The sequence below is a fragment of the Cetorhinus maximus genome, chromosome 12 (genome assembly GCF_964194155.1).
Source record: "Cetorhinus maximus chromosome 12, sCetMax3.hap1.1, whole genome shotgun sequence".
Lineage (NCBI taxonomy): Eukaryota > Metazoa > Chordata > Chondrichthyes > Lamniformes > Cetorhinidae > Cetorhinus > Cetorhinus maximus.
Genome location: NC_135890.1, coordinates 47668610 through 47691479, shown reverse-complemented (window position 1 = coordinate 47691479; position 22870 = coordinate 47668610). Strand labels below are relative to the sequence as shown.

The following is a 22870-nucleotide window of genomic DNA, read 5'->3' as shown; positions in this document are numbered from 1 at the left end:
ACTTCACTATCAATATTCAGATAATGTTTGGATTGCATAAAAGCCTGCAAAGTTAAATAACATGCATTTCTGTAAGTTAGTTTATCAACTTAATTGTAAATTCTTTTTTGTTTTACAGTGTTATATTGCCCTTGCAAAAGGTAGCTTAACCCCTGATCATGTACTTATTTTGCCCATTGGACACCATCAGTCAGTGCTAGAGCTTCCTTCAGAAGTCATAGAAGAAGTAGAGGAGTGTAAACTGGCATTGAAAAAGTTTTACAAGAGCATTGGGAAAAGGTTTGTTATGTTTGAAAGAAACTACAGGAGTCAACACTTACAGTTGCAGGTAATTTTCTAGCCACTTCAAAAACTTGAGTAAAATCTTGAATTGTTACTGTATAAGTTTCAAAGTACTAATTGTATGTACACCAAAGCAAGTTTGTTCTTTCAAAATGGCAGCGCTTAGTTGAAAGATTAATTAATTGTTCCTATTCAAGTAATGTTTAAGATTTCATGTATACATGTTGTGGTTGATCTTAAATTGATTGGTTTGGAAAGTATCAGGCCAATCCTAAAGTCGCCACAAATAATAATGTTGAGTGGAAAATATTTTTGTGAAGGACTATCAAGTCAACCTGTTCTTTTAGCTTTTCCGACTCACACAGCAGTGTTCTTTTTTTCATTAGTTTAAGTCTGAAATAATCCCAGATATTGTCTCCATCTGGTATGATGACAAGCTTTCCTGAGGGAACTGACATCCCAATGATGCACTTTTTATTATTTTAGATTAATTAGTAGAAAAATTTAAATATCTGACTTTTGTGCAAATCCTGATTTTGACAGTAATTGTGATGACTTCGGAGTATCAGTGAATTATGCTGGTTATTGTCATTTTCATCCAGGTGGTTCCTGTCCCTATTCAATGTTGTACGACTGATGATATTAAAGAGGCTTTTATTGTGCAAGCAGAGGAACAGCAGATGGAGCTCTTGGAGATCCCTGAACATTCCGATCTCAAGCAAGTGAGTTTGTTCAGTGTACTTTGGCAGTTCAAGTGAAACACAAGCAACCTTATTTCTCCCATGGAGAAGTAAGTTGTGTAATATGAAATTGATGGGCAAGAAAAGAGCAAGTATTCCATCAAGCCTGCCTCTCAAAAGTTTTCTATAAACAGCCACTACTGTGAAGGATTGGATAGGCTCCCTGATCTCCCAGTAGATAAATGCATTGTTATGTGGGTATTGAACTTCATGGATCCCTTTGTCAGCAAATTTCTGAGAGATGAAAATCCATCAGGGTATTTGCGCCTCCAAGCTTCTGAGAAATCTACAGCCAGTTTCTTTGCAAGTTACATAATGCTGTCTTTCCCTTTTGGCTTCTCCCATTTTACTTGGTGTCTCCACAATGTTGGTTATTCACCCTTGTCCATTTCCTCCTGTCAGTCACACATTTCTCTTCCAATCCCGCTGCGTTTAAGTCTGTTGCCACCGCATCTTTCCATCTGGTCTTAGGCCTTTCTCTTCTCCTTCTTCCTGAAAGTCCCATCTCTTGCCTCACCACATTTTTTCTCCCCCTCTCTCTCCATAACAGATGACCTTACCATTTCAATCTCCTCTCAGCTACTTTCTTTGATCCTCCATCAATCTTCACTGATGTACTGGTTCCTGACCTTGTCCTTTCTTGTCACTCCATCTCAGCATCCACACCTCATTAGTATCCAGTCGTTATTCCTCTCTTGATGTTGCCCAAGTTTCTGCGCTATGTAACAAGATCGGTCTCACAACTGTCTTGTAGAATCGTCCTTTCAATTTCAGTGGTACTTTTCTATCATGTAACACTCCACTGTGCTTCTTCCAGTTACTCCAACTAGAGCTAATCTGTTGCTTAATTTCCATTTTCATACTTCCATCTTCTGCCACCACTAACTCCAGGCACTTGAAACTACTCACTTTCTCCAAGTCTTCACACACTTTCCCATTAAAAAAATTATCCTACTTGATTAGATTCAAGAAAAATAAGTGTGATTTATCCCTTTGAAAAGAAATGTGTGGACAAGAGTGTTTAAAAGCTGGTAGGCTGATTTTGCTTTGGAGAAAACAAGAAGGATCAGCTGCTCGGGTAAAGACACATAAGCTGTCAAAGCTCCAGACCCAGTCGAAAGCAAAAATTTGAATGGAAGTTGCTCTACATTCTGAAATCGACTGACAGCAAGTTTTCTGTGAAGTCCGCCTGAAAAGTAGTGCAAGAGTCATCGATTGTTTCCCAGGCTAGTGCTGAGAAACCAACCGCATAACTTGGGCACTATTTCAAGGACTCTGTCATCTATCCTTTTCCCTTGAACCATTGACTTTTAAACTTTTGGCAGAATTCCTCTATATTGTGTGTTTGTGTGTGAGAGAGTGTGTTCAGCTATTTAGAGTAATTATTATACTTACATTTTTCATACTGTACGTTAATAAGCTTTGCTTCTACTTGACAAGTCTGGTTTTATAATAAACTAATAATTTTGCTGTTTATTGAAGAAACCGGGGCATTGAGTGGTCATTCTGAGATTCATAGGTAAAGCACACATTTGGCCGTATAGCTAGCTGGAGAAATCGTTTAAATGTATGTTGTGAGCTGTGGAGGAGTGGAACTAGAGACACAGTGCACTCCTCCCATCCCGGTTGTAACAGCAGCCCAGGACCCACTCTTTTTAATTCCCTCTGTAAAACCCTCTTTCTGTCTATCTTCTTTAAAAACCAGATTTTAGGTCACCCCTTATATCTTATTTGGCCTATTCACTCCTCTAATATATCCTTCTTTGGCTCAGTGTCTACTTTTTGATTTATGCCTCTTGGAAGCGCTGTGGGATTTTTCTATATTAAAGAAGTCATAAATGCAATTCATTTTAAGATTTGTGTATGTATATGTGTATATTATATATATATATATATATATATATATATACACATATATTATATATTATATATATAATATTTATATATTATATATCCAATTTGTATTAATATTACTGACCAATTACCAAAGCACAATATACTGCAATTGTTCAGACCATTGCAGTGCAAGTGGTATGTTTCTATAGCAGAAAGCATTTTAAATGAAAAGGATTTAATTTAAATAATGAAATACAAAATAGTATTTAACTTGATTTTTTTGTCATATTGTTTTTAATTGCTTTGCCAGCCTCGGCATTGGCTTTAAGTAACTGAAATTTCTGATGGTAAGATGTAAAAAATGTACTCATGACACAACATTATGCTTCGTAAAACCAACTTTGTAAGGAGACTATGAATATTAGATTTGTCACTTTGTATACGTAGCAATGGAAAAAGTTTTATGTTTATTATTGGAAGATATCCAAGATGCTTTTCTTAGAAACTTGCAACAAATATTGCTGCAGCTGTTTCTGAATGACGCTTGTAGGGCATGTTGATAACCACCCTGGAAAGGCACAAACAGCAGATTAGTGTAGTTAGCAGCTAATGCACCTGTGCCCATGTAAAACTAATTGTCACCACCTTCTGTGACAATTTAAAAAAATGTTATTGTAGCAAGAATGTCTGTTGCAAGGTTAAATTTCAACATGTATTAATGTGTATAATCAAGCATGTGGCATAGCACAGATTGTAAAATGTTACATTTCCTGTTGAACCTTTGTAATTTCCTGCCATCCCTATATATAAAACCATGGTGACTTCGAAAGAGATGGACAAAATGTGGGCTATTCAGGTCTATGAATTTGCTTTGACCTCATTTTATCCAGGGCTGTTGCAGCCATCAGTCTGGGTTAAATGGAGATGGACTCCATGCCGAAAGGTCTGACTCACTGCCAGAATATCACCTGACATCGCCTTCAATCAAAAAGAAAATCCAACTTAGAATGTTAGAAGTAATTAGAAAATAATGATCCATGTCTTCAGTGATTTGTAAACTCAGACTATTTGATTTGTGTTTTTGTAGATAATTCAACCTGGATCAGCATATTTCTATGTTGAGCTGGACAGCGGAGAAAAACTGTTGCACAGAATCAAGAAGCAATTCCCTTTACAGTTTGGAAGGTAAGAAAAGTAGGTAACCTGATGATCTTGAGGATCTATCATTCTAGTGAGCGTTTGTGTTGCTTAATGTAGCTACCTGAATTGAATCTGGACAGCCTTCGTTGTAAAAGCTGCAAGAGATAATACTGAGTACATACTGGATCCAGCCACATGAAGAGAGCATACATTTAACAATGTGTAATAAGTTTTCTAATAGAAAATATCATAAGCAACTACTTCCCATTTTCAGGATTTTTAAAATCCGATGGTGCTTTTTTCAAAGCCATCAGCACCACATTCATATTTTGTAAATTAGATCAGATATTTCATTTTTTTTGTTCTTACTATACCTGTAAAAATCAGCAATTTTTTGCCATATCAAGTCTACTTTATAATGCTGTTGTAAAACTAATTATCCCAGCAATATATTTTAAAGATTAAAAAAAAAATCAATTTTATTTGGTTTGGACTTACTGATCTCCAGTGTATATAGTATTCATGCTGAAGGGCACAATATTGAAAATGGATCAGTCTTTTGGATACCAGTATCCTCAATTAGTAAGTGCAAAAGGATATAACTTTTTAAAAGTTTGAAGAATCACTATCCTAAACCATGATGATATAGCTGAGTAGTTATCTACACCATCTCAACTCTTGAGATGCTACAGTCATTAAACATTATTCATGTGGAAGTCTCTGAATATACTCCTATTTTTGACATGTTTTCTTTGCTGGTGATTGCTGTGGATGAGGCAGGTGACAGTTTTGTGATTGATCCACGTAATTCAAACAACAGCACAGTATATTGTGTCAACAAAAGTGCCTTCATTTGGGTTATATTTCACTTCACATTAAAGGGATTGACATTTACCATTTTTGTAAACTAATAACTTATGGGACAAAGGTAAACAAAGTTAATTTGGGGCGGAAAATTATGCTTCATTTCCATAAACTTTAAAGCTTTATTGATGGCCACTGAGAAAATAGCTATGGTGGCATAGTGTTCATGTTACTTGGGTAGGAATCTCGAGGCCTGGACTAATGATCCAGAGATATGAGTTAAGTCCTACCATGACAGTTGTGGACTGTAAATTTAGTTAAGTAAATAATTCAGGAATTAAGCTAGTGTTTATAATGATGACCATGAAACTACCAGACTGTTCAACCAATCCACTAATATCTATTGTAAGGAAAGTAATCTGGCATGACTCTGGACCTACAGCAATGCGGCTTACTCTTAACTTTTTATTATTAAATAGAATAAAATTTATGTGGGCATTGCTGACAGGACCAGCATTTTATTGCACATCACTAATTGCCCTTGAGAAGGTGGCGGTGAGCTGCTGCCTTGAACTGTTGCTATCCTTCTGCTGCTGGCACCCTGACAGTGCTGTTAGGAAGGGAGTTCCAGGATTTTGATCCCACGAAAGTGAAGGGACATCAGTATAGCCAAGTCAGGATGGTGTATGTAGTTTGGAGGGAAATTTGCAGGTGGTGGTGTTCCCATGCATCTTCTTTCATCCTTCTAGGTGGTAGAGGTCGCAGGTTTGTAAGCTGCTGTCAAAGGAGCCTTGGTGAGTTGCTGCAGTGCACCTTGTGTATAGCACACACTGCTGCTACTGTGTTGGTGGTGGGGGAAGTGAATGTTTAAGGTGGTGGATGGGTTGCCGATGGGCTGATTTGCCCTGGGTGGTGGTGTGCTTCGTGTGTGTTAGAGCTCCACTCACCCAGGCAAATAGAGAGCATTCCATCACACTCTGTGCCTTGTTGACGGTGGACAGGCTTTGGGGAGTCATAGCTGAGTTAATTGCCTCAGAATTCCCAGTCCCTGACCTGCTCTTGTAGCCATGGCTGACCAGTTCAATTTCTGGTCAATGTTAACCCTCAGGACGTTTGTAGTAGGGGATTCAGCAATGGTAATGTGGTTGAATGTTTAGATTCTGTTATGAAGTGGCAGATGATGTGTGCCAGGGGACCAAATCCACGAGGGAAACTTGATCGCACTATCACAACGGTTTTGGAATTTGTATTTATTACGAGATGTGTGCACTGAATGCAGAAGATATTTTAAAAAATTAAATTAAAATATTTATTAACAAAATAAAAGATGTCGAGCACATACATAAGACTACAATTACTACTATAATAACTCAAAAAATTCCTAACCTCCAGTTACACTCCCTTTAAGGCAACAGTCCACAGTAGATTTTAGATTTAAAACAAACTCAACAAGTTAACACAATACCCTGGACGGTGTAATTCCAAATGACTTTTCTCCAGCTTCAGTTTGGTTAGACTTATGCACAAATGCTGGAGGCTTCATTAAGGCTATTTCACACACTTCTGTTAGATTTTACATGGCCTTCTGACACATAATCTTTCATTCCCCTTTATATATGTTTCTCATTTTAATATGTAAATTCTATTGTTCCATATGCCTTTGAAACTGTTTCTTCCTCAAAATATAAAAGCTTTAATGTTGCCACTATATATTGTCAATAACCTTTGGGAAAAATAAACACATCCCTCAGCCTTGCTTATCTGGCTAGTTGTAAACAGACTAAGATCCCTTTGAAATCCAAATATCCTTTCATATATCTAAAAATGCAAATTCTCTTCACACCTTACACGCTAAGCCAGCATCCATGTTTACTCATTGGCATGTCAAGCACCTAGCTTCTTTTGATGATTTAAAACTTGCAGTCTGCTTGACTACAAATAGTAATTAAATCACACACACACACCCAACTATACTTACGGCTATAAACCAACTTCGCAATAAACCAGAAAAATATTATGAAAAAAATGTTAGTTTCATGACAATTCTCTCTGGCTGGAGATAGTCATTTCCTGGCACTTGTGTGGTATGTGTGTTACTTTCCACTTATCATCCCAAGTCTGAATGTTGTCCAGGACTTGCTACATATGAATCAGACTACTTTAATATTTGAGGAGCTGAAAATGGTACTGAATGTTGTGCAATTGTTAGCGAACATCCCCACTTTTGATCTTATGGTGGAGGGAAGGTCACTGTTGAAGCAGCTGTAAATGCTTAGGCCTAGGATACTGCCCTGAAGAAGGTCTGGAACGAGGTCTTGGGGTTAAGGTGATTGGCCTTCAATCCTTTGTGCTAGATATGACACCAGCTCCTTCATGTTTCACTTGTGTCAAAGACTACCTTGATGCCGAGGGCCGAGGTTACATATTATTATACAATACAATTCTGCTGCTGCCCCTCAGCACCTCATGGATGCTCAGTTTTGAGCTGGAGTAAACAACCGGTCGCATTGCCAATGTTTGACCTGATGTTCATGGGGTTCAGAGGACTACCAGGGCTACTCCTTACAATTGTATACCATTGTGCTACCTCTGGTGAGACAGGACATACCCAAGAATGATGATAGAGGAGTCTTGGATGCTGGCTGAAAGGTATGATCCTCTGAGTATGTCAGGAAGGCTTGTGGGACAGCTCTCCCAATTTTGGCAAAATTCCCAGATGTTTGGGAGAAGGTTGTTGCAGGGTTGATGGGATTGTGTATACGTTTGACATGTTCAAATCTATTGCCTAGGTTGATGCTGGGTGGCCCGTCCAGTTTTATTATTCCACTGAATCGTAGTGATTTGATACAGTTGAGTAGCTTACCAGGACGTTTCAGAGGATATTATCAAGAAACGGCTGAAAGCTCTAGATACTGTAAAGGCTATGGGCCCTGACAACATCCTGGCAAAGTGCTGAAGACTTGTGCTCCAGAACTCGCCGTGCCCCTAACCAGGATGTTTCAGTACAACCACAACATTCGCATCTACCCGACAATGTGGAAAATTGCCTAGGTACGTGCTATTCACAATAAGCAAGACAGATCCAATCCAGCCAATTGCCACCCATCAGCCTCCTCTCGATCATCAGCAAAATGATGGAAGGTGTCATCAATAGTGCTATCAAGCAGCTGTTACACAACAATAGCCTGCTCACTGATGCTCAGTTTGGGTTCCGACCAGGGGTACTTGGCTGGTGACTTCATTACAACCATGGTCCAAACATGGACAAAAGAGCCGAACTCGAGGGGAGGTGAGAGTGATTGGTTTTGACATCAGGTAGCATTTGACTATGTGTGGCATTAAGGAGCCCTGGCAAAATTGAAGTCATTGAGCATCAGGGGAAAACTCTCCACTCATTCAGTATTTACAATGCTCAGTTTCATTCGCAATCTTGAAATAATGAAGCAGTCCATGCTCACATGCTGCAACATTTAGGTTTCTGCTGATAAGTGGCAAGTAACATGTTGCACTACACAAGTACTAGACAATGACCATCTCCAAAAAGAGAGAGTCTGACCACCTCCCCCTGACATACAGTGGCATTACTACAGCTAATCCCTCATCAACATCCTGTGGGTCACCATTAACTAGGAACTTGACCGATCCAGCCACCATAAATATTGTGGCTACAAGAGCAGGTCAGAAGCTAAATATTCTGCAGTGAGTGATTTGCCATCTGAATCTTCAGCCTTTTCACCATCTAAAAGGCACAAGTCAGGAGTGGGGTTGAACATTTCCCACCTGCCTGAATGAGTGCAGCTCCTATAACATTCCAGAAGCTTGACATCATGCAAGCAGCATGCTTGATTGACACCCCATCCACCATTCACTCCCTCTACTACTGGTGCAACATGGTTACTTTGTGTGCCATTTGCAAGATACACTGCAGCAATTGGCCAAAGCTTATTTGACAGTGTCTTCCAAATTTCTGATCTCTCTCATCTGGAAGGACAAGGGCAGCAGATATGTGGGAACACTGCCACCTCCCAAGTTTTTGACCAGGTCACACATTCTTCTGACTTGAAAACATGTCGCTGTTCCTTCATTATTACTGAGTCATAATCCTAAAACCTACACCTAATAGCACTATGTATCTCTGTGAGTACCATCACAATTTAGCCGTTCAAGAAGGAGCTCGTCACCATCTTCTCAAGGGCAATTAAAGATGGGCAATAAGCGCTGACCTTACCCGCAATGCCCAGATTCCATGAACGAATAAAAAAAACTTCTTATGAGGTTTGTCCTTCCAAGAGTTTGTAGCACTTAACTAAATTTTAATTGAACTTTTTAAGAGAAACTTCAGGAAATGTAATGAATTAGTATTCCACAGCCATTCTGTTCTTGAGTCCAACTTGTCACACTTATATATTCTGTCAGCTTAAAATGTTTGAATGCTGTAGGTCACCTGATTCCCATTTTAATGAGGCATATATGAAAGCTATTTAATACACCTATTTCCTTTAATCGGTGGCTTGTCTTCAGAATTGGATTTTAAAATTATTTATTTTCTATCTGACACCACTTTGTTGACTAATCAGAGTAATACACTGATGGCCTGTAATTAGTTAATCACCCGAGCATGCTAAGTTTTCACCATGTCCAAAATGACTAGTAATTATCAAGCACAAGGGAAAATTACATGCAAGAAATAACATGTTATTTGAGCATTTTTCACTATTTCAGAGCTATATTTTCAATAATGGAGCTTGTCGTTGGTTTTTTCATGACTCAATTGTTCAAAATAATTTTTATACATTTTTTCAAGTTTCAATTTTTTTAAGCATTTAGTTAGAAAAGGTTCTCATATGAAGCATAAATCAGTGTTCCTATTAATTGGCATTTTCAGGTTATAGATGCTAACAGTCATTTCCAAACCTCTGGGCCCCTAACCTCTTGGCAGGAAAATACAGTAAATAGGAAATAGAAGTGCACAAAATAGGAGTACACAGGCTGAGTTACCCAGACTTCAAGGGCCATTGTTGGACACTTCAAGTTTAAAAGAAAGCCTCAGTAAAATAACTGGATTATTTCCATTTTGTACCATTGCAGCAGATATTTTTTTAAGATACTAATAGATTTCCTATGGTATTGCTTACAAGTGTGCCTGGGGTTGGTGGAATGATTAATTTCCAGGATGTTGCATTGGTGTCGGATAGCTTCGCATTTCCACTGAGAGGATTCAAGAAGTAAAATTATAGTGATTTTATTTTTCATTGGCTCCCCAAAAAATAATTCGTTATATGCAACATGAATATACTTTATTTACCTTTTGCTATTCATCTGCTGACAAAAGTGTAATGGTAATGGGTTTCTGGAAGCGGGTGGCTGGTAGTGTGGGGAATTCAATGGATTGTTGACATGGGAGTAACAGGAAAGAGCAAAAAGGAGTAGAAAGATAAGGCATTAGGTAGAATGTGTCCCATCATCAGCAGGGGCTTTTCTCAAAGAGTTTCAGTATCAATAACTGCTGAGTAGATTTTAGATAACACAGGTTTCCTTGCTTTTGGCGAGTCCCCTTCAACATGCGTACACTGTGTCAAAAGTAAATTCCCAGGCTTAGCTAAAAGTAAAATAAAGTTTCTTCACTTTTTTAAAATGGGGAGGCAGCAGTGCTGGGTGTTTAACAGCAGATTGCAGGAGGTGATGGTTGAGAGAGTGGGCAGGATTTGATCACAGGCCCAGTTTTAGGAGCTCTAAGGCTAATTGTTCCGTGGAGAACAGCACCACCTGTCTTGTAGCTGCGCAGCTGTGAATCTTGAGGAAATAAACAACAGTACCCACCTGTTCCAGAGGGCAGGATGTTTTGGGAGTTGGGTGGTGGGGGGCTAGATCAGAAATTTTAATTATGGTGGAGCAATGATGACAGGTAGTAAATATTACTTAGTACTGTGTACTTATGTAAGACTTCTAATGCACCCTACAGAAACATCCCACGTTTAATGTCATTGGATAATTGTATCTTTGTTGCTCTTCTTTGCTAGGCAAGGTAAGTCGAGTAAAGTGAATTTTATACCTGTAAACTTTATTACAGCACATGCTTACTCTGCTTCTTGGCTTATTAATTATTTATTGTTTCTGAATTTCTCACAGGGAGGTTTTGGCAAGTGAAGCTGTCCTAAATATACCAGATAAAGCCAACTGGAGGGAATGTAAATATAGCCGAGAAGATGAGGAAGAATTTGCTAAGGCTTTCAGGAAAGGATTTCAACCATATGATTTTTCCTTGCTTGAGTAAATAAGATTGTAACATATTTAAATTATTATGAATTCTTCCAATAGCACAGGTTAGTGTAATCTCAAAGTTATTCATTTGAGAGAAATTGTTTTAGGTTCTTACTTTGATACAGATATCTATTTTCAACTACAGAACTATACTTGTGAAGATTCAGTGGACATTGAGAACAATTATATACGTTATTTTCCAGACTGACCATGGTTACATTAAAAGGCATAATTTTTCTTCTGTTTTACAACACTTATTTCTTTCCAAAATTTAGTCCTCCTCCTTGCCTCCACTAATGTAAATATACTGATTCTGTTTAAACTTTTTAAAAAAAAAGATACTATTGGAATACAGGTGGTTCAATGTGATTCTGGAAATTGCAATTTTTACTTACTGGAGTGATATTTACAGATGTATTTTTACTGCATTTTTTAATTAAACTGATTTGAATTGTTTTTAGGGAAATTGTTTACACTTTGTGCAGTAGATTTGCTGGTATACTTTCCCCATTCTTGTGATTTTGATGAAATAATCCATTTTAACGATTTGACACAGGTCCAGTGCTAACCCTTCATGTGTGTGTAATATATATTTTAGCAGATTTCCCACGATATGCCATGTTGAAAATAAATGAATATTAGCTGCAACAGTGAATTAAATCTTTATAGAGTGTTAGATTCTGCTATACAATCTATAGAGTTGGTCATGCTCACTTCCCCAACTTGTTTTCATGTTCTTTGTAACCTTTTACCTCTTCATTTTTAGATTTATGATGCAAATAAAAGTAGTTTTAAACCACAAGCTTGCCATGCTACAGCCAGCCAGTCCAATATGCAAAATGTTGCTATTAAGTCATAACCATTCCAATGCACTTCAGCCAGCTCTGGGCATCCTCTTTCTAGTTAATCCACTAAATAAGAAAGGAACAGTCTTTGCTCACTGTAGTCTAGAGTATTTCTTCTGCTAGAACAGTAACATCAATGAATGCCATTTCTTTCTTCCATCTAACTTGCACCTTGTGTGATTGGAATCGTCTTTAGAAGCTAGATATTTCTTGTTACCAGACTTTCTATATAACATTATTCCTCTTATTTTATTGCAAGTATGTGAAGAAATTAAGTTGCATATTAACTGAAGTTTATTGTGGAGATAATGATTACAAAAAGCATGTCAAATATTTGAGTCTTGCATTTCCAAAATGTTGCCTTCTGTCCAATACCTTCTAATTATGTTAGTTCCAATGTTCAACCCTATCCTACTTTGTAACCATACACCTTCATGCTGTCACTTGTAAAAGAAGAAATTGATCTGTTCCAAATCTCTGCAATATGGATATCCTTAAAAAAAAACAGATGGACTTCACCAGTTCTCTTAAAATCTCCATTAATTATATAGTATATATATTATAGTAGGGAGTGTATGGTTCAAACAATGACGGAATTTAATGCCCTCCCCCAAGGTGAGTTTGGAGGCAGGAGGACATTTAAACCCTGCCTTTGCCCCAATTGAGCCTGGTGCTGGAAGGCTTGTGGATGGCCTTCCTGCCCCTGCCCTTAAAGGGCAATTAAAGCCCTTAAGCAGTGTGTGGGGGTGGGGGATTTCCTCGCTCCTGCTGGCACTGCCTGCAGTTTACAGCTGCCAGTGTTTGATTGGCTGACAGTTCTTTGGGGGTGGGGTTTCTTCCCTGGGGTTCTTGACCCCAGGGAAGGTCTGCCGCTGGCCACCTAAGTGCATGTTTGGCATTTAACTCCATCAAGCCTCTCGCAAAGGAGGAGATGCAGGTCTCTCATTGGTTCTCCAGCCAGGTAGCGATACACCCAGTTACCTTGATTTAAATACCACCAAATATGCCTATTTTAAGGCATATATTCCAGTCCTACTTTCCACTAGTACACTGGCACTAGTATTAGCAATAGAATTGACGCTGGCTTCAAGAATGCAGACTGAGGCTTAATTTAAACGTCGAAGGGATCAGGAAGAAAGAAGACATCTGTGGCACTGAGTCTTGTCATTTGACTACAACAACCTCCATTTAATAAATTGCTTTTGGATGACCATCTGAAAGCTGCTGCTTTAGGCTTTGGTTCCTGAGTTTCATTTTACTTTTCTTTCCCCCCCGCCTTGTGGAGTCTTTCTTTCATCCAGTTATCCAAGAGAACCATATAATGTGATGGTTGCCTATTGTCAGTACATGGTAATCCTCTAGGTTAAATGAAAGTAAGAAAAGGACTTGCATTTACAAAGCACCTCTCATACTTTAAAGCTGCCTTTTCATTGCTTTTTAAAATGCAGCCACTTGTAAGCATAGTACTTAGCTGAAGATCTTGCTAACAATGAGATAAATGACTAGCTGATCTCTTTTAGTGATGTTAGTTAGGGATAAATGTTGACCGGGGCTGTAGCAAAATTCTTTTTTTTTCAAATAGTGCCAAGGACTTTTCTACATCCACTGGAAGCGGAAGCTTGGAACTCAATTTATAATCTCCTCCAGAAGATGGAACTCTGACAGTGCAAAGCTGAAGTGTTAGCCTAGAGCAGGTTTGGCCAAACCGCGGCTTGCAAGCCGCATGTCGGCCTTTGACACTGAAGTGCGCTCGCAGAAAAATATTGGTTGCACACCTTTTTCCATCTCAATTTAATATAAACTTATGAAACCCAAGCTTACCTGCTTGTGAAAGTTCTGACTGTCTTTTGATTTACTGCGCAGGTTGGGAACCGGCTACATGTGCACTTCGGCAACTTTTTGTTCTTCAGGCCCTGGATAGGCCCTGTGCACCTGCTCATAGGGAAAAAAGAAGGGCGCGAAAATCCGGCTCAGGTAGCCGGGCGCAGACTGCCATAGTCAGGAATTGTCCCAGAGAGAGGGACAAGGGAGGGGGACAGGGAGAAGCCCCAGGAAGTGTCCCAGAGGCAGGAACAAGAGACAAGGGACAGGAACCAGGTCCCAGTTGAGTTGAGAGAAAGTAAAACAGTCTCCAATTAAAGAAAGCGCTGCAGGGAGCAGACTTTAAGTGAAGTGGGCTCGAGAAGCCCTGAAGATCCAAGAAGGCAGCCGAAGGTTGGTGACTCTGCTGCGGGTCGTTGGGGCAAAGGTACCCTTTTGGACCAATAGTGTTCTGCTTGGCCTGGCCGAAGAGCTGAATTGTGCTTGTAATTTGATGTACTCGGGAATCCAGAGAAAGGGATCTCAGAAGGCAAGATTGAAACCCTGTGAGGTGGGCCATTGTTGAAGCCGTCCGAGTTGGAGCAACACTTGGAGAAAATGCCAAGGCAGGATCATTGAAGGTGAAAGCAAAATACTGTGGATGCTGGAAAAACTCAGCAGACCTGGCAGCATCAGTGGAGATAGAAACAGTTAACGTCTTGAGTCTGTATGACTTCTTTAGAGCTTTTCTCCTTTGAAGGTGAAGATTGGAAACCCTCGTGATACACTCAATATACAAGTTGTGTTTACAGCTCATAAACATAGGTTGCATTTAAAGAGCTTTAGATTTAAGTGTTAATACTGTGTAAACTTTGTGAATGAATGAAAATGATAGCCAAATTGTAAGAAAGTGAAGTATGAAAATGAAAACAGAAATTTTAAGCCAGAACGGGAGGAAGATTTTGCACTTACCGTGGAAGTCCTGAAACCTATGTGCCTTATCTGCAATGCATCCCTCACTCACTACAAAGCCAATGACTTGAAACACCACTGTGAAACAAATCACAAAAACCTTTCATCTGAGTATCCTTCCAAATCAGAATTATGGAAAAACAAGTTAACTGTTAAAATCACCCCTAAATATAAAGCAGACCGTAATTTTAACTTTCAATAAAGAAGCTGACACAACAACCTAAGCTAGTTTTGTTATGGAATATTGCTCGTGCTAAACATCCATACTCTGTTGGAGAATTTGTTAAGAAGAATATTGCTAAAGTTGTTGCAGTTTTAGATCCAAATCACACAAAACCTAAGCGACCAATTGTTAATTCCAATTTCATGCCACGCTATGGAGGGGCGCATCTCCCAGATCAGTGCTGATGTCGCAAGCAAGACACAAAACGATCTGAAGAATTCTCTAGTATTCAGCTTAGCACTTGATAAATCCACAGACATACAAGATAGCCCACAGCTGGTGATGTTTGTTTATGTTTCCTTGGATGTAACTGTGAAAGAAGAAATGTTGGACTTAGTGGTGCTAAAAGAAACAAATCATGGTGTTGACATAAAAAGCACATTTGACAGAGTGTTGACAAGTGACAATTTACCACTGGATAAACCTGTCAGTGTTTCAATGAATGGAGCACCTGCAATGGTGGGGAAAAATGTAGGCCAAATTGTACTTTTGAAAAGTGATCCCAAATTTCTGGAGTTTCTCCCTATTCTTTGCATCATTCATTCTGAACATCTAGCAACCGATACTTCAAGCATGAAAATGTTATGAAAACAGCCCTTGAAGTTGTCAATTTCAACTGCTCAAATAGGAAGACTCACCGACAGTTCAAAAATTTTATTGAAGAGCTGCATCTTGAAGACAAGCCTGATGATGTCCCCTTCTAATGCATTGTGAGGTGGTTGTCAACCAGCCATGCCTTGTGGAACTTTTGCAACCTATCATTGCTTTTCTTGAAGAAAAGACCCTATCTACAGCTGAATAAGGTTTTTGCAAAGAGACATGCTGTCATGAAACTTCAACCACATTCCCCGTCTCAAAAGGAGGGTAAACACACTCCCTAATATTGAAGATCACAAACTTGAAGAATACAGAGAATAAATTACAAGGACTGCTTGATAATTTTCGAGCCAGGCTTAGTGACTTGCAGAAGTTGAAATCCATCTTCCTTTCCTGCAAATCCATTCATCCACTCATGCTTGATGTGGTCAACGATGGTTGTCCGATCTTGAACATCTGGTTACGGAAACATCTGCTGTAGAAATGAACTGGACTTCCAGGAGGACCAGGGTCTAAAGATGCATAAATTGCAATCTACATTCGAGTTCTGCAAGCAAGTGCCAGAAAGAAAATATCCTCAACTCAAGAAAAGTAGTATGCAGCTCATTTCAATTTTTGACACAACATACTGCTGTGAATCACTGAAGTTTGTAAAGTCGAAATATCGTGCAGTCCTTACAAATCAACACCCGACGGAGCTCCTTCGTGCAGCCTTGACAACATAACAACTGGATTTTCAAAGACTTGAGGCCAGGATGGTCTCTACTAGCAGTAATTAGACTGTAAAGTTTGATCATGTCTTGCAGCTCTCGAACACCTGAAAATTATCATATGCAGCTCTTAGGTTCATTAAGTTTGGCCTAGAGCATGCGCTCAAGTCTCTGGAGCATTGCTTGAAAATACACCTTTCCAACTTGGAGATCAGGGTGTTGACATAAAAAGCACATTTGACAGAGTGCTTTAATGTCCATGCATAATCCAAACTATTTTGTTGGCTTGATCTGAGCATGGTCAAGAGCCTGGAAAGCTGAATCACACCTTTTATTTTTATAGTGCTGTTAGACTTCAGCTCATTGGCACATTTGTGTGATAAATAAGGCTTAAGTTATCAATTTGTGCTGTACACCAGTTTGGTGAAAGAAAGTTTAATTTGTATGTATCATTGGAATGTTAAGAAAGTCTTTAATTTGGCATCTGTTTAAGTGCCAAAATACTGTAGTGTAGCTTTAAAAAAGACTACATGGAGTTATAGCTAGGACACATTTTGCATATTTGGGCTCCAGTAAGTCTAGCATGAGCAGTAAACAAGCCAAGACAACAATACTGATTGGCTAGAAGAATGGTCTGAAGATGTATCTCTGGTCAAAAGGGTACAAGTTAAGGTTGGATTGTTGTGGGGAAACTAGGAGCACTCTTTCCATTGGTCAAGAATTTCAAATATTTGGTTAGAAGTTGTTAGTTATGTTGACAGAGATACATATACTTGGGCTGGAAGTTCCTAAAGCTGCCTGCAAAAAGAGTATAAAATAAGGAAGCATCACTGGGGTTTCTGCACTTGCCAGGTAATAGCATTCGTCTCAGGACACTTGCTGGAGGCATTTGTCAGTGAAGAAAGTGCGTAGAGCACTTGCTAGGAAGTTAGCACTTGCATGGGACATTGCCAGTCCATGGGTAATTGTCATCAATTTGGGGTTGCTATAAGAACCCAGATCAGTATTAAAATACAGTATTAGGGCTAAAGGTAATTACCTTTTAAAAAAATTGAATAGTCTTTGTTAGAAAACTCTCTCCACCAGAGAGAGAAAAAAAGATCCACCAGAGTTGAAGTCTTAAAGGGACTTGTATATTAGTTCCAGTTAAGTTGACTTAAGTTAAAATCTCAAAGGATGTTGTGAGTCAAGATACCAAGTTAAAGCAACCAAGCGAAAACTCCAGAAGCCCTGGGACCATGGAAATGCAGACCCAACGTGCACCAAACTTGTGTATCATGCCATGCCTCAACTATTGGAATGTTAAGTATTAATCTTTGTTGTCCAATAAACTTATTTTGTTTGCATTCTAAATTAATGATTGTCCTTTTTGCCACAAGAATTTTCTTATTCTGGGGTTTAGTACAGAGTCCCTATGGTGCCTTTAACATAGAAAAATGTCCCAAATCACTTCAGAGCTGTGTGGTGAGAAACATGATGTGCTGAAGAGAGATTTCAAAGGGTGTTACGATTCAGTTAGGGACCATTAATGTTTACGGAGAAATCCAAGCACCCTGACAGAATTATACCACAAGATTTCATGTTTTTAAACAAAAACAAAGTTTGTATCTAAAAAGAATTAAACAAGTACTATTGACACTATAGTTTATAACTACTTATGCTATGAACTCAGTTCTACTTTTTACCCCACCTCACCCCCGAGTTACCTTATACCTTACAAGAGTCTTGAAGGTTCATTCACACTTCCTGGGTCCAATCCAAAGTTATCCCCCACCACCACCTCTGCACCACCACCCCCCCCCTCCCCACTCAGGAAGTCACTTTGATTTCTCCTCTGTGTTCCAGGCATTCTCCGAGGTATGAAATTTCATAAGGATCTTTCCATTAGATTTTGGCTAAGTGATCCTCCAAATTTTCTTCAAAATCTCACGACTGTGTACTTCTCAACTTGAAATAAGGTTTCACTGCATTGTGGCTTAGGGATTTAAATACCAGGAATAGTCCTGGTTTCTAATGGCAGATGCTTTCTGCCTGTTTCAAGTTGACTGCTTCCAAGCTAACTCTGCTGACTGTCTTCTGCCACAAGCTTCTATGTGAACTACTGTAGATTTCTTCCTCTGGCAAATCTTCCAACTTCTCACCTGCATTCCACACAGTGAATGATAAAGTTAGTATTTCCTCTGCTTAAGATGTAGGTGTGACTAACATTTATTTCCTTTGGCTCTCCCAACTCAGTGAGCTGCAGTCTACACCAAAATGAAAACTACAACTCCGTTCTGTGAGAAACACCCATCTAAATTAAACGAAGGAACTTTAACCCCCACATCTCATTTCTATAACAATATGGCATGCTTTGACATGGTCGCAAGAATATAAACAAATTATTTTAGCTTGAACACATCTCTTTGATTTTATAATGCAAATTAATTATTTCTATTTCTAATGGAATTTTACAATCCTCTTTCCCAGAATTGATAGCTTTTAGCTTCTATGGAGATAACAGTAGACACCCTGGCTCTACCAAGAGGTGCAGAAATGAATCATCCATTGTTCAGTGTTTACACTTCTTAACTCTGACTTTGAAGATAAACAGGTTAGCTTTTTAACTGTAATTAACTCCAAGCTTGTTTGAATTTCATTTACTTCAGGGTGGCTTATCAGTTTCTCAATCAGATGTTTCCGCTTATCTTGCATTTAACACTTTAACCTCCAACCTAAATGTTATGTTTCTGAAACTCCTGCTCCTTCAGGCACCATGCACTAAGAGCTCGTTGGGTCCATGATTATGCTTGGCAAAGAATTGCAGTGGTTTGCCATTGTTTTCTGCAGTATAGCTGACCAGGAAATTCTCCCACTCGTACCATCTGCCATCAGGCATATTGGAATGATTTACAAACTGATAATCAACCTGTTTGGTCATGTTATGAATGCACCTTCTGTGGCCGTCAAGTCCTGAAGCGGGATGTCCAAATTCATAGCTGATATTTTCTTTAATATATCACTAACAAAGTTAGAAAGCAATTAAGAGCCATTTCTATAGGCTTAGACAACAGGTAACACTATTTATTGCCCCTTATGCCAAGCATGAAACTAAATGAATCTTTACCTAATGTAGCTGAAGTGTGCACAATATACAAAATGCAGCAATTATGTTCACAATGCATCTCAGCTCAGTGATCATGCGAGCATTATCACATCCAAGTCACATACCATTGTAACTATCATGTGCGTAACCAAAATGAGTAGAATGGGCAGATACAATGTCAGATGAAATTTAATGCTGAGAACTTTGTGGTGATACATTTTCATATGAATAATGAAAGAACACATGCACTAAATAGTAAAGTTTTAGACCAGGTTTGTTCAATCTTTTCCCTTGGGGTGGCGGGGTGCACATTTCAATTTTTTTCTACTCAAGGGGCCCATGTCAAATTTCATAGAGATAAGGTATGGCACAACATTAAACTGATTTTAAAAAAAGTTGAAGAATGAAGAAAGAAACAACTTGCTGAGCAAAAATAAAGCAATGTTAAAACAATAAATAAAGTTTAAAAAAATGAGCAATTAATAAAAATTACCATTAGTGTATGAGAGAGTCAGAGTGTGCGCATCTGGCTCACTCCCAGCCTCAGTGTACTCACCCATTCACCTTCACCCACTGTGTGAGTGTATATGTTGGTGTGTGGGGTTGGGGGTGAGGATGTGTGAGAAACTTGAGACTGGGAGTAAGGCAGACACACACACTCACTCCTACACACACACCCACTTTCCCAAACATACCGCTGCTTCTAAACGCACACCCATTCCCACAACCCCCCCCACTCTCTCACATCCACACATGCATCAACTCTCTCACACCCACACGCACACACACCCCCACTCTCACACCCAACACACATTCCTCCCTCGCACATAAACACACACACTATCTCTCACACACACACAACTATCTCTCACACACACACAACTATCTCTCACACACTCTCAGACACATCAGCCAGCCTCTTGCCCCCACCCCCGACCCTGGCAATGTCGTCTCCTCGTGGTGCCAACAGCTTGTCCTCCCTGTGGACCCAGTAGGCAGTCCTCGCCATGGCCCCAGCAGCCTTTCCTCTTCATGTCCTTGGCAGCCTCTCCCTTGCGTGGTCCCAGCAGCCTATCTTCCCAAGGGTCCCTGCAGCCTCTCCTCTGTGTGGCCCCGGCAGCCTGTCCTCCTGCAGGCCCCAGCAATTTCTGCTCCCTGTGGCCCCAACAGCCAGTCCTCCCCGTGGTTCCGGCAACCAGCCTGCTCCGTAGCCCCAACAGCCTGTCCTCTCCGTGGCCCTGACAGCCTCTCATCTGCAGAGCCCTGGCAGTCTCTCTCTCTCTCTGTCTCTCTCTCTTTCTCCCTCACCCCCACAAAAACCTCTTCCCAGTAAACTCACCACTGCTGGTGTTCCCTGCCTCTCCAATCAGAGAATGTTTCCCTCCCACATTTGCTGCTGATAGGCTCAGTGAGCGTATCAGTAGCAAACATGGGAGAGAAACAATCTTTGATTGGAGGATCAGCCCTTTTGCAGAATCTTTAACTTCACTTACCCATCTTACCGGCAGTTTGAACAGTGTCTCTGCGGGCCACAAAAAGGGGTTTTGTGGGCCACAATCTGGCCTGTGGGCAATGGATTGGAAAAGCCTGCTTTAGACTGAGTAGAAATCAGAGACATAGGGCCTCAGAAACATATCTTTAAAATTGGGAGGACAAGTTAAGCTCTTATTTTAAAAAGAAGCACACAGGATTCCAGATTTTCAAAATAAGTATGGAGTACAAAATCAAAGTAGCGAAGGTCATTGATAGGCCATCAACTCCTCAACATCTCTCTGCTCACTGGCTAAGTAATGCCTCGGTTCTAAACTTCTCACCCTTGTTTTCAGATCCCTACATGGCTTTGCCATTCCCAAACTCTGTAATTTTCTCCAGTTCCAAAACCCTCTGAGATTTCTGCCCTCCTCTAATTCTGGCCTCTTGAGCATCCACGAATTTAAGTGCTCCGTCATTGGTGCGGCCTTCAGCTCCCAAGGCCCTAAACTCTGGAATTCTCTTCCTAAACCTCTCTGTCTCTCTTTTGATCCTTAAAATGCTATTTCTTTGAACAAGCTTTTGGTCATCTGCCCTATTTCCTTATGTGGTTTAGTGTCAGAATTTTCTTTCTAATGCTCCTGTGAAGCGTTTTGGAATGTTTTATTACAATGCAAATTGTTGTTTTACATCTTTTAGTGAGTGTTCCCAATTACATTTGGTTTGCACAAATTTCCATTATTTTTTTTTTCAAGGTACAATTTCCAAAACCTGTGCACAGATACCTTAGTGTGAACCATGGACTTTGGTGTTGACATTATTCTACCTTCTTGAGTTGGGTCCTGAACCCTAGAAAAAGCAAAGATATTTTGGGTTAGAAATGGATATTACAATTATGGGGAACTAATAAGAAATAAGCGCTTCAGAAAATCAATTGAAGAAGATTACACACTTTCTGACTGAGATTAAAATATTAGAATCATCATTGACTTTGTCAGCTTCATTTAATATAATTTGAGGTTGCAGAGCATTATGATATAGCCAAAGGTAAAGGCTAAGTTGTCCAAATCCCAGAGGGAAACTTGAAACAACTGTCATAACCCAGTTTTGCAATTTGTATGTTTCAAGATACTGGCTTTGAATTCAGTAGTAATAAGACCACCGAGTCTAAAGGGGTTGTTTATAAAACTAAATTAAATATTTATTAATACAAGGAAGATTGTAAACGCATGCATATGTTTATAAAATTACTACTATAATAACTACAAAAATCCCCTAATTAATCTGACTCTAGTTACACCCCCGTTAAGGCAACTGTAAATCTCATAGATTTAGAGACACCTGGCAGAGCACACCCTGAACAGTCGCATTCAAAATCAGTTTCTCTCAGCTCTGGGTCCTTGCAAACAGCAGCTTGAGCGTAACCGGCTGGAGGCTTCTCACACTTTTTGGATCTTAAAAGCTTCTCCCTTACACACAATCTCCTTTCTCCTTTATACATATCTTTCTCTTTGAATGTAAATTTTCCATTGTATCTCTAGGCTTTTAATTTTACCTCTTTTAACAATAACATCCTTTCATCCCACCAATTTTATTAATAAGCTGAAAAAATTAACAAATTGCTTGGCTTCTTCTAGCTAGGTGTAAGGTTTCACCCGCAGTCTTGAATGGTTTCTTTTAACAAATGCAAATTTATACTTTACCTTCTACCCTCGTTACGTTTACCTAATTACCACCTCAAAACTACTATACATCAAAGCACCTAGACTAGATAGCTTTAATCCAATTAAGACACACACAGACACACACATTGACCATAGACCCCACTAAAACTCTATTTTAAAATAATTTCCAATAACATTACTATATCTTCTTGACAAGAGTCAGTGCTAATGGATGTTGTTGCAATGTTTTTACCATTTGGCTCCTTGAATTAAGCTTCTGAGCTCTTGGAATTAAGAGGCACTAATGTCCAAAGACTTCAAATGTCTACTTCTAACACATACATTTAAGTCTTTTCTGGGACTGGCCAGTGAGGGTCAATTAGCACTTTGACTTTGGACAAACCATTCTTGACTTATTTTTTCTCTACCTCTAATTTTTCT

The 22870-nt window shown here is 39.4% G+C and overlaps 1 protein-coding gene across 5 annotated transcripts in view; it reads left to right on the top strand.

Moving 5' to 3' along the window:
- cwf19l1 (CWF19 like cell cycle control factor 1) overlaps window positions 1-21750 on the top strand; it is a 43806-nt gene extending 22056 nt beyond the window's left edge. For 3 of the 5 annotated variants that reach the window (XM_078553540.1, XM_078553543.1, XM_078553544.1), the window contains exons 11-14: window positions 119-328; window positions 885-1004; window positions 3946-4043; window positions 10932-11723. In XM_078553540.1, coding sequence (XP_078409666.1) covers window positions 119-328; window positions 885-1004; window positions 3946-4043; window positions 10932-11076 — 573 coding nt within the window. In that variant the 3' untranslated portion in view covers window positions 11077-11723. Of the gene's footprint in view, window positions 1-118; window positions 329-884; window positions 1005-3945; window positions 4044-10931; window positions 11724-13490; window positions 17564-21520 lie in introns of those variants that run through there. The other 2 variants (XM_078553541.1, XM_078553542.1) reach the window with 2 other exon arrangements.
- The last annotated feature ends 1120 nt before the right edge of the window (window positions 21751-22870 follow it).